The following is a 16,509-nucleotide window of genomic DNA, read 5'->3' as shown; positions in this document are numbered from 1 at the left end:
CCTTTGGTTCCAGATGCTTAAATAGCAGTTTGAGGGAATTCTACTCACCCGAATGTCCTCTACACTAGATTCAACCCGTATGAACAAGTGAGCTGCTTTAGCATTTCAGAGTCTGCACGAGTGGACGTGTATAAAGAAGTTTACTCATTAGCGATGTTGCAGGCTTCCTGAGCCTTTGGTCTTGTACAAACAACACACCCTCCCTGCATAGACTGGACCACAATCTCTCCTATCCACCAACACACCTGCACACTCCCTCTTCCCTGCCGGCTCTGATTCTCTTAGGTCCGCATCTTTCATAAAAGTGCCCCCTCCTTCAACTACACAGTTGCTCTTGTCCCATTGAATTTGGGGTTTAAAGACACCAGAGCAAATATCCTCCCTCTGTGATGCTGCCCGTGTTACACTGCTGGCTGCTGAGCTAAAGCCCACGGTCTCAATGTCACCATGCTCCTCGGTTTATGAACCCTCTCTGGCGACTTTCCTGCTGCAAAGGCAGATCTGAGTAGCTGCAGCAGAGCCCACTTGGACCCACAAAGCTCAGTGGATTTCCTGTCTGACCGGATCCATAACGGGGGTTGTCCCAAGTTATGCTCGCGCTTCTCTTGACCTACCTTTGGGTCTCTTCCATGTCTGAGCCTTTTTAGCATAGGAACAGTCGGCACACGTGGACCTTTATGAAGAGCCATTTATTCATCTCTTGATTGGTTTACATTATTTGTCATCTACTCCATGTTTCCCTTCCTTGGGGTCAGAGAAGTAATGACATAAGCCTGCACAGAATGAGCAGCCCTCTCCGAGTGGGGACTCAGTGGAGACATTTTGGTTCTCTATTTTCTTTTTCATTTTTGCATAGGGCTGTTTTTGACAGTGTATGTACCCTTTTGGGGAAATCAGGACACAAATTATTCATTGACCCAGGGGTAGCTCTCAGGGGGAACACCCCATTCTACAACTTTTTTGTCAGAAACAAACTGACCATGAGGCCCCTCAACATCTGAGAGCAAAAGGTCCAGGTATACAGCGGTCTCTGCTCCTTCTTCTGGGCTCTTGGGGGTTTTGGGTCCCCCCATGTCAGTTTGCACCCACCTTGTGCAGCAGGCATTCAGGAGGATCTTGTCCCCTGCTCTCTGCTCACTCAGTTTCCTGGCATAGATCCTGGACAGCACAGTGACCCCAATTTTCATCACTCCATAGATCAGATCTCCCCAGCCCTCCTTCTTGTGTACCCTGTTTTTTGTGTCTTACACATTCAAATCTGGAACAAGACAAGGATGCCCACTCTCACCACTTTTATTCAACTTAGTATTTCGGAAGCTGGAGACACAGCCATTAGACAAACAGAAGCAATAAAGAGTATGTAAATGGGAAGAGAAGAGGTGAAATTGTCACTGTGTGCAGATGACACGATACTATACAGAGAAAACCCTAAGGGCTTAACCCCAAAACTACTCAAACTGATCAAAAAAAATCAGCAAAGTAATAGGATACAGGATTAACATTCAGAAATCAGTCGCATGTCTGTAGACTCCCAGTGAAATTCTAGAAAAGGAATGCAAAAATACAATACCTTTTCAAGTTGCACCCCCCAAAATCAAATACCCGGGAATTGACCTGACCAAGGAGGTGAGAGACTTATATGCTGAGAAGTATAAAACATTAGTGAGGGAAATTAAAGAGGATGCAAAGAAAGGGAAAGACCTTCCACGCTCCTGGGTCGGACACATTAACCTTGTAAAAATGGCCATGCTACCCAAAGCAGCCTACAGATTCCATGCAATCCCCATCACGCTCCCCATGACATTTTTCACTGAAGTGGAACAAAGAATCCAAAAATTTATGGGGAACCATGAGAGACCCAGAATTGCCAAAGCAATCCCGAGGAACAAAAACCAAGCAGGAGGCATAACTCTCCCAGACTTCAGGCAGTATTGCAAAGCTACAGTAAGCAAGAGAGTGTGGTCCTGGTTCCAAAACAGACATACAGACCAATGGAACAGAATAGAGAATCCAGAAATGAGCCCAGACAACTATGGTCAATTCATCGTCAACAAAAGAGGCAAGAATATGGACAGGAAAGAGACAGTGGTGCTGGGAAAACTGGACAGTTGCACATAAATCCATGCAACTGGAACACACTCTCACACCATGCACAAAAAGTAAATTCAAAATGGGGGCTTAACGACTTAAACGTAAGACAAGACACCATAAAACTCCATGAAGAGAACATAGGCAAGATACTCTCTGCTGTCAACCGTACAAAATTTTCTTAGGTCAGTCTCCCACGGCAACAGAAATAAAGGCAAAAATAAACCAATGGGACTAATCAAACTGACAATCTTTGGCACAGCAGAGGATACCATGAAAAACCCCAAAAGACACCTTGCAGAATGGCAGAAAATAGTTTCCAACGATGCAACTGACAGGGCTTCATCACTAAAAGATACAATCACCTTAAAAAACTCAACAGCAGAAAGCAAACCAACCAACCAACAAACAACCCAACGACCCAAATGAAAATTGGGGAAAAGACCTGAATATACCTTTTTCCAAAGAAGACATGTGGATGGCCAAGAAGCACATGAAAAACATGCTCAGCATCTCTAATTATTAGGGAAATGCAAATCAAAACTACTATGAGGTACCACCGTGCGCCTGTCAGAATGCCCATCATTATCAAGTCAAGCATTATAAATGCTGGAGAGGGTGTGGAGAAAAGGGTACCCCCTACACTGTTGGTGAGAATGTAAATTTGTACACCTATATGGAAACCAGTATGGGGGTACCTCAGAAAACTAAATGGAGAAGTACCATATGACCCAGCAATCCTACTCTTGGGCATACATCTGGAGAAAACTTTCCTTGAAAAATACACCGGCACCCGTGTGTTCACTGGAGCACTACTCACAATAGCCCCGACGTGGAGACAACCTAAATGTCCATCGACAGATGAATGGATTAAGAAGATGTGATCGATCTGTGTGTGTGTGTGTGTGTGTGTATGCCATGGAATACTCACCCGTGAAAAAGAACAGAAGAATGCCATTTGCAGCCACATGGATGGAACTAGAGACTCTCATACTAAGTGAGGTAAACCAGAGAGAGAAAGACAAATACCATACGGTATCACTTATATGTGGATCTAATATACCGCACAAATGAAACTTTCCATAGGAAAGAAACTCATGGACTTGGAGAACACACTGTGCTTGCCAACGATGACGGGGAGGGGGAGGGGGAGGGAGTGGGATGGACTGGGAATGTGGAGTTAATAGGTGTGAACTATTGCCTTTTCCCTCTGTGATGCTGCCAAGTCATCCTTGTGGCTGCTGAGCTAAAGCCCACGGTCTCTATGTCACCATGCTCCTTGATTTATGGCCCCTCTCTGGTGACTTTCCTGCTCAAAGGCAGATCTGAGTAGCTGCAACAGAGCCCACTTGGTCCCTCAAAGCTCAATGGATTTCCTGTCTGACTGGATCCATAATGGCGGTTGTCCCAATTATCCCGCCACTTCTCTTGAACTACATTTTGGTCTCTTCGATGTCTGCGCATTTTTAGCATAGGAACAGTCGGCACATATGGACCTTTATGAAGAGCCATTTATTCATCTTTTGGTGTTTCACTTTATTTGACATCCATTCTTTTTTTCCCTTCCTTGGGATCAGAAGTAATGACATAAGCCTTCACAGAATGAGCAGTCCTCTCCAAGTGGGGACTTAATAGAGATATTTTGATTCTTTATTTTCTTTTTCATTTTTGCATAGGGCTATTTTTGACAGTATAAGTCTCTTTTGGGGAAATCAGGACACAAATTATGCAGTGACCCATGGGAAGCACTGTGGGAGAACACCCCACTCTACAACTTTTTTCTCACATACAAACTGACCGTGAGGCTCCTCAGCATCCGAGGGCAAAAGGGCCAGGTACACGGGGGTCTCTGCTCCTTCCTCTGGGCTCTTGGGGGCTTTGGGTCCCCCCATATCAGTTCTCACCCACCCTGGGCAGCAGGCATTCAGGAGGATCTTGTCCCCTGCTCTCTGCTCACTCAGTTTCCTGGCATAGATCCTGGACAACACAGAGACCCCAATTTTTGTCACTCCGTAGGTCGAATCACTCCATCCCTCCTTCCTGTGTACCCCGTTCTTTGTGTCTTCCACAAACTTGTTCATGAGCCCCACCAGCTCCTCCTCTGTGATGGTCTCACTCTTGAACTTCTGCTGCAATTCAGGGCTGCACTCGTTAAGGGCTCTGACACCCTCAGTGCTAGACACATTCACCACTCTGCCTACAATAGAACACAGATTGTTACCTAGAGAAGTGAACACCAGAATGACAAATACCCAGTTTCCTAGGATGCTGGACTCAAAATGTCCAACTCAGAATCAGTGTGCAGTCTGATGGTAGATGAAGTAAGGCTGCCTCTATGAGAGAAGGACATAAACTGACTTGGAGCTTGTTCTGTTGTCATGTCCAGGATGATGTCAGGGAAAGAAATGCCCTAGTGGGGAGGGCAGTGCCCAGATTCCCATAAGAAAGGGAAACTGGTGTATGGAGGAAAATGCTCAGAAAATAAGAGGAGTCCTCGCTGCACTCAGGAGAGTGGCCTCCTTTGGGGCCACCTGAGGGTCTATGGTCACTTGGCCAGTGCTCTAGGACAGGTGTGTCTTGACCTGCCAAGGGCCTGTGGGTTTATGAATGGCAGTTCCTAGGGGATCAGACAGCATTCATCTTGGGAGGCTCAGTCAGAATAAGCTAAAAGCATTCATTTCAGGGTCTGAATTTCATGCATTTTTTTCTGGGTTTGGGTTTTTCTCACTCACGAGTAATGCTTCCAGTCCTGGCTATTGGAGGACAGAGAGGGGCAGTGGAATCTGATTATTTCGGAGATGCCCAGTGAGCATGCCACTGAGAGATTCAAAGGGACCTTAAGAGGGAATGAGAGTAGGACATGATAGGGGCCATCAGAAGCAGGTCTTCCTGGGTGAGGAGGTGCAGATACTATGGAGGGACTGTCCTCAGGTGTGGTTCCTTGCAGTGTCTTTTTGGGTGCAGGAGGGGAGTGGAAATGGGTGCAGCCCCAAGGTAGGAGTTGGCTCATTGTTCCTAAGACTCTAGCATCTTCTGAGACTCCAAGGCCCCTGAATGTTTCCTCTGCCAGCCAGTCAGAAGGAGGGGAGATGTGTAGGAGACAGACTTGTTGAGGCCATGTCTGGACACAGAGCTGGGAATTTGGGCTGGAGGTGGCAGGCCTAGGAAGTTATATTGTGCCCTGCTGAGATGAGATGCTGTTTCTGGACCTGGCTTTTCCACCCTGGTGGGAGAACCCCTGTCTAAGGCGTCAAGGCAGGTACTGATGTTGAGGGTCAAGTGTCCTGGGAGACTGAGTGACAGTCTCCTCTGGTTGTCACACTGATGGAAAATGGGTAGTTGATGAAAATCGGGGGGAGCTGAGGAGCAGCAGCTTCCCATGTTGTAAATTGATTTAACAAGGTGGCCATTTGTTTGAGTGGCTTTAGTCCCCTGGTGGGTTATGGTAGCAGTCCAGAGTATGAGCCTGTAAATGTCTCAAGGTGACACATTTGAAACCTTAGGACCACCATTGACAAAGAGCCACCAAGTTTCTGAAGCTGCACACAGTCCATAACCTCCTTACTTTCTTTCAGTTTTCTCTCCATAATCATGTGTCCCTCTCTACCTGTGGGCAGAAGCATCCTCGCCACTTCTGGTTTGGTGATTTCAGATTCAAATAGTAGATATTTTTTTTTCCAAAAAATCTTTAAAATTTTATATGCCTTGGTTTATTGCTCAATATGTACCAAATAGTTGAAGAAACAGTTGTATGCTAATAAAGGCACAAATAGCAGTTGATTAAGGGGAGAATCCAATGAGCAGAAACACATGAAATGGAAGTAGTGGCTTTATAGGATGGATTATCTGCACCTTTAAAACTACCCCGCCCCCAGGCGGGCTCCTGCACGTGTTAGGTATAATTGTGATATTGTTGGTCTATTTGTTGAATAAAGTTTGTACTAAATGTGGTTGCCTGATGATCCTTTGGATGCAAGACTTCCTTAGGAAAGTTCCATGGGGTGCCCTCTCTAAGGAAAGGCCTAAGCTTGGCCACAGGAAACCTCAGCCCTTGGCCAGGGAAATGGGGAAGAAATGTTCAACCCTTAGCACGTCCTGCCTGGGAAGACTGGCCTTGCTCATTTGGTGCCTAGGGTCAGGCTCCATAATGTATGTTAGCAGGTGAGTATGCTGGGGCCTTGGGCTACCTGGTATGAGCTGGACCTCAGGAGGGTCTGGAGAGTCAGGTCAGCCAAGAGGGCAGTGGGCCATGCCTAGGTGACCCACCAGCAGCAAGGCCACTGGACCCTGATGCCTGGGTGAACTCCCAGGTGGGCAGTTCTCCACAAGTGCTCTCTCCTATTGTTTCAGGGAGAAACTCGTGCTTTCCCCAGGATCTGCTGGGAGAGGACATGTGGCAACTCCATCCTGGTCTTTCTTGACCCTGTGCCATGAGACCTTGACCACTGCTGACCTGAGCTAATCTCTATTTCCTAATTCACTCTCATGTGTGTTTAACAGACTTTTGCTGAGTTCTGTGTACTTTTAGTAAATTATTGACCCTGAGGGTGGTATGGGATGTCCTGAATTTGCCAAGACGCCAAAGTGTGCATTTCACGTAGCATCTTTTAAGCAATATATGTATAATATATTCTATCAGGTGGAGTCAAAAGAAAACGTGAAATGAAGAGATGAAGGGAAAGCCTTAGGGGGCATAATGAATTGATGGTAGTCTGGGCTCCCGAAACCCGAATCAGAAAAAGCCAACAAGCAACGACGAAAGGTGAATCAGGTCACTGTGAGCGGGAAGGAGGGGTGAGAAGATCTGGGTGGAGTCCTAAGGGAAGCCCAGCTGTGACGGGCATGGAGCAAGTTAAAGGGCTCTCAGAGGAGACCTTTGTGTTAAGGTGGGAAGAGAAGAAAGGGCCAGATGTGCAAAGAGCAGCTGGACCGAGGCAAGACTCAGTTGGACTGTGTAGAAGGACCTGTGGCCTCAGGCACCTGGAAAGGTGGGGACACAGCCTTGCTGCCAGTGAAGTGGAAGAGGAGAGGGAGCTGGGACCGCAGAGGAGGCCAGAGGCAGGCAGAGCCCAGATCTTGCCTGAAACCCCTTATCTTGGGCTCCATTCAGACTCACCTTTGGGTCTTATTAGCGGCAGAAGCTCGGTGCACACATCTCGGGTTCCCACGAAGTTGGTTTTCATAATCATTTCTGCCCGAATATGAGACAGTGTGGGGTCGTCACCTTTTAGGGCAGAAAGAGAAGAGTATTAATAATTTCTTGTCTCTTGTATATCTGTAGAAAGTTCAAGTTTTTTGTCTAATGTATTCATTTTCTTCTTCTTTTTCGTTTTTTCCATTTCTTTAGGGCTGCACCCGAGGCATATGGATTTCCCAGGTTAGGGGTTGAATTGGAGCTGTAGCTGCCATTCTACCTCACAGCCCAAGCTAGGCAGGATCTGATTCGTGACAGAGACCTACACCACGTCTCATGGCAAAGCTGGATCCTTCATCTACTGAGAGAAGTCACGGAGTGAAACCATGTCTCCATGCCACGTTTTTGGGTTCACTGCATTTGAGTCAAGAAGGGAAGTCCTGTGCAATGTATTCTGATGAATATGAATGTCTGGGATGACTTCACAGCATTGTGCCAGTGAGCATTTCAGGGCTTGATCATGCTGTAGAGTTCTATAAGTTGACACCATCAGGGGAGGCTAAGTGAAGGGAGGAAATATGGGATCTCTGTGTCCCATTCTTTTCCACATTTTGTTAATGTCAATATAAGTTAAAAATTCACTAACCTGGGGGAGTTCCTGTCATGGTGCAGTGGAAACAAATCCGACTAGGAACCATGAGGTTGTGGGTTTGATCCCTGGCCTTACTCAGTGGGTTAAGGATCTGACATTGCCATGAGCTGTGGTGGAGGTCACAAATGCAGCTTGGCTCTGGCATTGCTATGGCTCTGGCATAGGCTGGAAGCAATAGCTCTGATTAGACCCCTAGCCTGGGAACTTCCATATGCCACGGTTGTGGCCCTAGAAAGACAAAAGACAAAAAAAAAAAATTCACTGAACTGCTCCAAAGTACAAAGAGAGTGATATTGTGAAAATCTGGACTCAGTCCTAAACCATCTGACCAAAGGTGTGGCAGGGGCCCTCTGGCTGGAAAGGCTTGTCAGTCTGGAAAGACCTATTCCCTGGGGCCACCAGTCCATCCTACTCTCTGGGGTGCAGACTCTAGATCTCACAGAGATGTTCAAACAACAGCCTCAACATGGCCATGTTGGCAACCCTCACAAGGCTATATCCTTTGAACTCCCATCCACTTACTTTTGGTGATGATGGCCGCATTGTTGACCAGCACGTCCAGTCCCCCATACTCCTTGCACAGGAAGTCACGCAGGACCCGGATGCTCTGCAGGTCATCGATGTCCAGCTGGTGGAAGCGTGGGCTCAGGCCCTCTGCCTCCAGCTGCTTCACCGCCGCCTGACCACGAGCTACGTCCCTGGCTGTGAGTACCACATCCCCCGAGAACTGCCGACACAGCTCCCGCACGATGGCAAGGCCAATACCCTTGTTTGAGCCAGTCACCAGGGCCACATGAGTGTGGGAGGACATGGCCGGTGTAGTGTGTCCGAGCCTCTGGTGTGGAGAGTGGAGGGTAGTGTGCATCTAGGACAGGAGGTGGGGCAATACAAGGGGCTGGACCTGACTACCAAGGAGCTAGTAACACCAGAGCTGGGATCCAGTGTGTCTGGCTGCCAGGAGTGTGACTCCTAGGGAACTAAGCCCTGCCTTCTTGCCTCTGTCCAAGGACTGGCCAAATGGTGCACGATGTTCCCAATGACCAACTCCTGACTCCACTCTGTCCTTGGTGGTGCATCCAGAGCCAAATCAGCCTATGGCAGTCTTTTACTTTAACGTCAGATGCCCAGAGTTCTGCTGGGTGGAGATGCGTTGGTGAAGGTCCAGTGGGGGCTAGGGATTCCTGACCATTGACCAAAATGTACTCAGGAAGGACATCTTCCAAAGGAGAAAAAGGAGTCTGGATTAATTGTCTTTGATTGGCAATGATTGCTTTTTCTTTAATGAAAAAAAAATTACTAAGGGAGATGGCTCATGAGGAACAGAGTTCCTGGAGCTTTCTTAAAGGGAATTAATGTCAGTGAACGAGAGAAAATGGTCCTATGTTCAACTATCCTTTGGGCCGTGTAATAGGCTCTGTGGGATTCCCAGTGTTGCCAAAGGTGTGTGTGTGTGGGGGTTTGTGGTACTCTCTATGCCAAGCCAGTGGTTGGGATATTTATTGCATGCAGAAATAATTCTTTGGGTTCCTGAAAGTGCCACATTTTGGCTTGGTTTTTGTTATGTTAACTTAATAAGCGGAATAATGAAGTATATGTTATTTTTTGGAAGTTGACATGGAGTGCTTCTGTGAATAGAGGGAACACGATGGACAATCCTTGGGACCCTGGGGAGGCCAGGATTGGTGTTGGGCGGGAAGAAGTTTGTCCTTGCTGCCCTGGCTGCTGTTGGGACCCTCTTACAGGGACTCATGGCAGCGGATGCTTGGCAATCCCCCTGTGTTTCAGCAACAGCCCCTATATCCTGATACTCCTCTTCCGAGCAGTCCTATGATGTGATCCCCATTTTACAGTTGAAAGGATAGACTAGATACCCCTTGTGGCTCAAGGTCATACAGGAAGGTAGCTCAGGCAGGATACCTTCTTCCCAATGTTTGTCCTGAAAGCTGTCAAATAGGAAACTTGAAGGAACCCCAGACTCCTTATACAGCATCCAAACGAGATCCAACAATTATGAACAGTTTAGCTGGTTTGGTATTAAGCAGTCTGCACCAATGGACATGTGTCAGGAACTATGTCTTCCTTAATAACCTTTCAGCCCTCCTGTTCCTTCTTTCCCACTTAAATTTCATTTTCTCCCTCCATAGACTGGACCACAATCTCTCCTATCCACTAAAACCCCTACTGGCTCCATTTTCCCCTCCTCTCTGATTCTCATAAGGGTATATCTTTCATACAAGGCCCCTCCCAGGTAAATATCACAATTTCCTTTTTGCCCGTCAGTTGGGGGTTTAAAGGCACCAGAGGAAATAAATTCCCTTGGTGGTATTGCCCTTGTTACACTGCTGGCTGGTGAGGTAAAGCATGGAGGCTAAGTGTTGCTATTTTCCTTGGTTTATGGACCATCTCTGTCTATTTTCCTGCTGCAAAGGCAGATCAAGGAGCCCCAACAGAGACCACTTGGACCTTTAAAGCTGAAAAGAAGTCCTGTCTGACCCTATCCATCATGGCTGTTGTAACAAGCCATAAGGCACCTTCTCTCGACCTACTTTTTGGACATGCAATTTGTCTATGGGGAAGTGAAATTTATTTCTCAATCGGAAGGGATGACCCTCAGGAAAAGCACGAGCTCTGTGATCCCAGCCAACAAAGAAGCAGGGAACAGTGTACATTGTATGTCTAGCCAAAGGAGCCGAGAGGAGCATGCTGGCTCACTTTTGAGTTTGCAGTGGCTGCAGGGAGCACTCTTCCTTTGGTGTAGGAGAGGGATGGATCTCCCCAAAGTTGGCAGGCCTCCAGCAACAGAGAGAGCCTTTTCACAACAGAGCGTGAGTGGCCCATGCCCTTGGGGTATTAGAGAACGCTATCTAGACTCTCCCTACAAAGGAATGGCTACAGAAAGGGACCTGTCCATGCAGCTACATAGAGCTATCCTAAGTGTTTCCCCGACAACGTGATGGGCCATAGGAGCAGCTGATGCTTTTGCCAACTTCCGGAAATCGCCCTGAGGAGCTACCTGGAAGCAGGAGGCTTTGCAGAAGCCAGTGCTGCCCCCATCCCCACCACTACAAAAGTAATCCTGTGAACCATGTACCACAGGCAACTCATGGACCCAAGTTCTAGGAGCCACCTGGCTCCAGAGGAGGTAGCATAATACCCCAGTTCCCATGACGAGCTCTGGGTAAATGTGAGCTGCTACCAACCCTGAGAACTCCAAGACGAGCCACCAGATGCTAGAACTCCATACACTCTGTCAAGTGGACCATAAACAACAGAGATAGTTTGACATTATGAGATGACAAAGAAATAGCTATCAGACAACAGAACAAGACAAAAACATCCAAAATGAACTAAGTGAAGAGGAGATATGTCATGTACCAAATAAAGGTTTCAGAGAGATGACAGTAAAGATGATCCAAGATCTTGGAAAAAAAGATGGAGGCACAGACGGGAGAATTGACAAGAAGTGCTAAAGAAAGAATTAGAAGACCTAAAGCACAAGCTAACTAAGATGGATAGCACCATATGTTATATGAAAAGTACATGAGAAGGAATTAACAGCAGGATAACAGGGGCAGAAAAACAAAAAAGTGATGAGGAAGCCAGCATGGTGGAAATCACTGGCCCCGCCAAAAAACTTAAGAAAAAAATAAAAAAGGTAAGGAAAAAATGACTGAAGTGAGGCAAGTCTGAGAGTCCTCTGGGACAGTATTTCACATCCCAACATTGGCATTATAGGGGCCCCAGAAGGAGAGGAGAGCGAAAGGGCCAGAGGAGGTATTCAAAGAGATTATGCCCAGAAACTTCCCTGATATGGGAAAGGAAACACTCACTCAAGTTGAGGATGCACAGAGAATCCCACCCAGGATAAGCCCAGGGTGTGCACAGCAGTACACTAACAAATCAAACGGACAAAAATTAAATCCAAAGAAAAAACACCAAAGAAAAGCCATGAGGGAAAAACATCATATAACTCAAAAGGGAACCCCAGTAAGGAAAACAGCTGATTTTTCAGCAGAAAGTCTGCAAGGTACAAGGGAGTGGCAAGACATATTTAAGGTGATGAAGGGGCAGAATCTAGAACCAAGAATATTCTATCCCATCAGGCTCTCATTCAGGTTTAATGGATAGGTACAAAGCTTTTCAGACAAACAAAAGCTAAGAGACTTCAGGGCCTCCAAACCAGATATACACCAGGTATTAAAGGAACATTTCTGGGCAGAAAAGAAAAAAGCCACAAGTAGAAAGAAGGAAATTTGAATTGAGAAACTCACCAGTAAAGACAAAGATAATATAAAGGTAGAAGATCACCCACTGACAAATATGCTACCCAAACTAGCAAACATAAGAAGAGAAAACTAATGCAGAACCCTGAAAACACAACTGCAAAGAAGAGAACAGCAACCCCGACCATTCTGTACACATGGAGTGGGTGGTCTTCATACCTAATGGGAATGGCAAACCAAAGACCATAGTCGATCCACACATATAAAAAGAAAAAGCATTCCAAACACAACACTGATGATAGCAATTCACAAAGAAAGCAGCAAAAGAGGAAAGGAAGAAAAAAAAAAGACCCACAGTAGCATTCCCAAACCATGAGAAAAATGGCAATGATCCCATGGTTATCCCTCGTTACACTGAATGTAAATGATTAAATGCTCCAACCTGAAGACATAGACTGGGAGTTCCCACTGTGGTTCAGTGGTTAACGAATCCGACTAGGAACCATGAGTTTGCGGGTTCGGTCCCTGCCCTTGCTCAGTGGGTTTATGATCCAGCATTGCCGTGAGCTGTTGTGTATGTTGCAGATGTGGCTCGGATCCTGCATTGCTGTGGCTCTGGTGTAGGCTGGGGGCTACAGCTCTGATTTGACCCCTAGCCTGGGAACCTCCATATGCCATGGGAGTGGCCCAAAGAAATAGCAAAAAGAGAAGAAAAAAAAATGAAGACACAGACTGGCTGGATGGATACAAAAGCAAGACATGTATATATGCTATTTATAAGAGACCCATTTCAGTCCTAAAGACACATACAGACTGAAAGTGAGGGGATGGAAGAAGCTCTTCCCTGCAAATGGAACTCAAAGGAAAGCAGGAAGAGCAAAGCGCATATCAGACAAAATCGACATTCAAGGAAAGAATGTCCCAAGAGCCAAAAGACACTACATAATGATGCAAGGATCTACCCAAGAAGAGGATTTAACATTTGTAAAGACACACGCACCTAACATCGGAGTACCTCAATATACAAGGCAACTGCTGACAGCCAAAAAAGGAGAAATCAGCAACAACCCAATAATATTGGAGGACTCCAACACCCCACTTACATCAAGGACAGGTCCTCCACACAGAAAACCAACAGGGAAACAGAGGCTTTAAACGACACCCTAGACCAGATAGATTTATCTGGTTTTTATAGAACATTGCATCCCCAATCAGAAGAATATATATTCTTCTCAAGTGCACATGGAATATTCTCTAGGATAGATGACATCTTAGGCCACAGAGCAAGCCTTGGTAAAGGTTAAAAAGTTGAAATTTTGTTCAAGCATTTCCTGCAAACACAATGCTCTGAGACTAGATATCCCCTACAAGGAAAAAAAAAAAAAACAAATAAAAGAAAGAAAGAAGCAAACAAACAAGCAAAAACCACACTCCTAGAAGGTAAAAAAATATGCTTCTGAAGAACCCATGCATCATTGAAGAAACTGAAGAGGAAACCTAAAGATATTTAGAGGTACATGACAATGAAAACACAACAATCCCAAACCTCTGGGACACAGCAAAAGCAGATCTGAGAGGGAAGTTTATAGCAATACAATCCTATCTCTGGAAATAAGAAAAAGCTCAAATAAACAACCTAAATTCACACCTAAGACAACTAAAGAAGTGGGAACAAACAAAGCCCAAAATTAGTAGAAGGAAAGAAAACACAAATATCAGAGCAATAATAAATGATATAGAGGCAAAGAAAACAGTAGAGAAGGTCAATGAAACCAAAGTGTGTTCTTTGATAAGATCAACAAAATTGGTAAACCTTTAGCCAGAATTGTCAAGAAAAAATCAAAAAGGGCTCAAGTCAATAAAATTAGAAATGAAAAAGGAGAAATAACAGTGGACATCACAGAAATACGAAGGATCATAAGAGATTGCTATATGCAACTATACACCAATGAGATGGAAAACCTAGAAGAAATGGACTAATTCTTGAAAGCAAAGGGTACTTTCTTCCAAGACTAAACCAGGGTGAACTAGAAAAGATGAACAGGCCAATCATAGGTACTGAAATTGAAACTATGATTAATAAACTTCCCACAAACAAATGTCCAGGACCAGATGGCTTCACGGGTGAATTCTATCAAACATTTAGAAAAGAGCTCACACCTATACTTCTGAAACTATTCCAAAAAACTGCAGAGGAAGGGAAATTCCCAAACTCATTCTATGAGGCCACCATCCCCCTGATACCAAAACCAAAGATGCCACACACACACAAAAAAAGAAAATTGCAGGCCCATTTCACTGATGAACATTGATGCAAAAACCCTCCACACAACTAGCAAACCGAATCCAACATGACATTAAAAGGATTGTACACCATGATCAAGTGGGATTTCACACAGGGATGCAAGGGTTCTTCAATATCTACAAATCAATCAGTGTGATACTCCACATTAACAAACTGAAGAATAAAAACCATATGATCCTCTCAGTAGATGCAGAAAAAGACTTTGACAAAATCCAACACCCATTTTTGAGAAAAACCCTTCAGAAAGTGGGCATAGAGGGAACCTGCGTGAACATCATAAACCCATATATGAACAAACACAGAAGTAACATCATTCTCAATGGTGAAAAGCTGAAAGAATTCCCGCTGAGATGAGGAACAAATCAAAGATGCCTACTCATTCCACTACTCATGCCACTACTATTCAATATAGTTTTGGAAGTCCTAGCCACGGCAATATCAGAGAAGTAAAAGAAATAAAAGGAATCCAAATTGGAAAGGAAGAAGTAAAACTATCACTGTTTGCAGATGACATGATACTATACCTAGAGAATCCTAAAGGTGCTACCAGAAAACTCATCCACGAATTTGGCAAAGTCGCAGGATACAGAAATCGACAGCATTTTGATATATTAACAATGAAAGATCAGAAAGAGAAATTAGGGCAGCAATCCCACTTACCATCACATCCAAAAGAGTAAAATACCTAGGAGTAAACCTACCTAAAGAGACAAAAGACCCATACTCTGAAAACTATAAGACACGGATGAAAGAAGTCAAAGATGACACAAATAGATGGAAAGACATACCATGCTCTTGGATTGGAAGAGTCAATATTATCAAAATGACTATTCCATCCAAGGCAATCTACAGGTTCAATGCAATCCCTATCAAATCACCAAGGACATTTTCCACAGAATGTGAACAAAATATTTTAAAGTGTGTTTGGAAGCACAAAAGACCCAGAATAGCCAAAGACATCCTGAGAAGGAAAAATGGAGCTGGAGGAATCAGGCTCCTGGACTTCAGACTATACCACATAGCAGCCGTCATCAAAACCGTGTGGTAGGGACACAAAGGCAGAAATATAGATCAGCGGAACAGGAGTGAAAGCCCAGAATTAAGCCCACGCACCTAAAGCCAACTAATCTATGACAAAGGAGGCAAGAATAGACAATGGAGAAAGGACAGCCCCTTGAATAAGTGGTGCTGGGGAAACTGGACAGCCACATGGAAAAGAATGAAATTAGGACACTCCCTAACACCATACACAAAAAGAAACTCGCAATGGATGAAAGACCTAGATATAAGACCAGACGCTATAAAACTCTTAGAGGAAACCAGAGGCCAAACACTCTCTGACATAAACCACAGCAACATCTTCTCAGATCCACCTCTTTGAATAATGACAATAAAAACAAAAATAAACAAATGGGACTTAATTAAACTTAAAAGTTTCTGCACAGCAAAGGAAACCCTAAACAAAATGAAAAGACAACCCACAGAATAGGAGAAAATCTTTGCACGTGAATCAATGGACAAGGGAGTAACCTCCAAAATTTATTATCACCTCCTGCATCTCAATACAAAAAAACAAAACAAAACAAATAACCCCTTCAAAAAATGGCCAGAAGATCTAAACAGACAGTTCTCCAAAGAAGACATACGGATGGCCAAAAAACGCATGAACAGATGTTCAACATCAGTCATTATTAGAGAAATGCAAATCAAAACCTCTTATGAGGTACCACCTTACACCAGCCAGAAGGGCCATCATCCAAAAGTCTACAAACAATAAGTGTTGGAGAGGGTGTGGAGAAAAAGGAACCCTAGTACACTGTCGGTGGGAATGTAAATTGGTGCAACCACTGTGGAAAACCGTATGGAGATTCCTCAGAACACTCAAAATAGAACTACCCTTTGATCCAGCAATCCCACTCCTGGGCATCTATCCAGAGAAAACCACGACTCACAAAGACACATGTACTCCGATGTTCATCACAGCACCATTTGCAATAGCCAAGACATGGAAACAACCTAAATGTCCATCGACAGAGGAGTGGATAGAGAAGTGATAGATATACTCAATGGAATGTTACTCAGCCCTTAAAAGGAATGAAATATTGGC

General features: G+C 44.9%; 1 protein-coding gene across 1 annotated transcript; it reads right to left on the bottom strand.

Annotated features, from left to right (window-relative positions):
* Window positions 1–3,581: 3,581 nt before the first annotated feature.
* On the bottom strand, window positions 3,582–9,175 carry LOC110256483 (carbonyl reductase [NADPH] 1-like). Its single transcript, XM_021070961.2, has 3 exons — window positions 8,397–9,175; window positions 7,205–7,312; window positions 3,582–4,285 (listed from the first exon to the last, which is right to left on the bottom strand). Exons 1-3 carry the CDS (start codon window positions 8,737–8,739, stop codon window positions 3,813–3,815), a joined length of 924 nt encoding a protein of 307 aa, XP_020926620.1. The 5' UTR covers window positions 8,740–9,175; the 3' UTR covers window positions 3,582–3,812.
* Between the last annotated feature and the right edge of the window lie 7,334 nt (window positions 9,176–16,509).

Source organism: Sus scrofa, chromosome 13 (genome assembly GCF_054392235.1).
Source record: "Sus scrofa isolate SSC_HxYL_T2T_F1_AM1 chromosome 13, Sscrofa_HxYL_maternal_Yorkshire_Landrace_v2.0, whole genome shotgun sequence".
Classification (NCBI taxonomy): Eukaryota; Metazoa; Chordata; class Mammalia; order Artiodactyla; family Suidae; genus Sus; species Sus scrofa.
The sequence above is the reverse complement of the archived record's forward strand: the minus strand, read 5'-3'. Positions and strand labels throughout refer to the sequence as shown.

Coding starts and splice junctions, on each gene's coding strand:
- LOC110256483 (XM_021070961.2), bottom strand. CDS start 8,739: ATGCACACTACCCTCCACTCTCCACACCAGAGGCTCGGACACACTACA. Junction 7,313..8,396: donor TGCGGCCATCATCACCAAAA/GTAAGTGGATGG, acceptor CTGCCCTAAAAG/GTGACGACCCCACACTGTCT. Junction 4,286..7,204: donor GCCGCTAATAAGACCCAAAG/GTGAGTCTGAAT, acceptor GTTCTATTGTAG/GCAGAGTGGTGAATGTGTCT.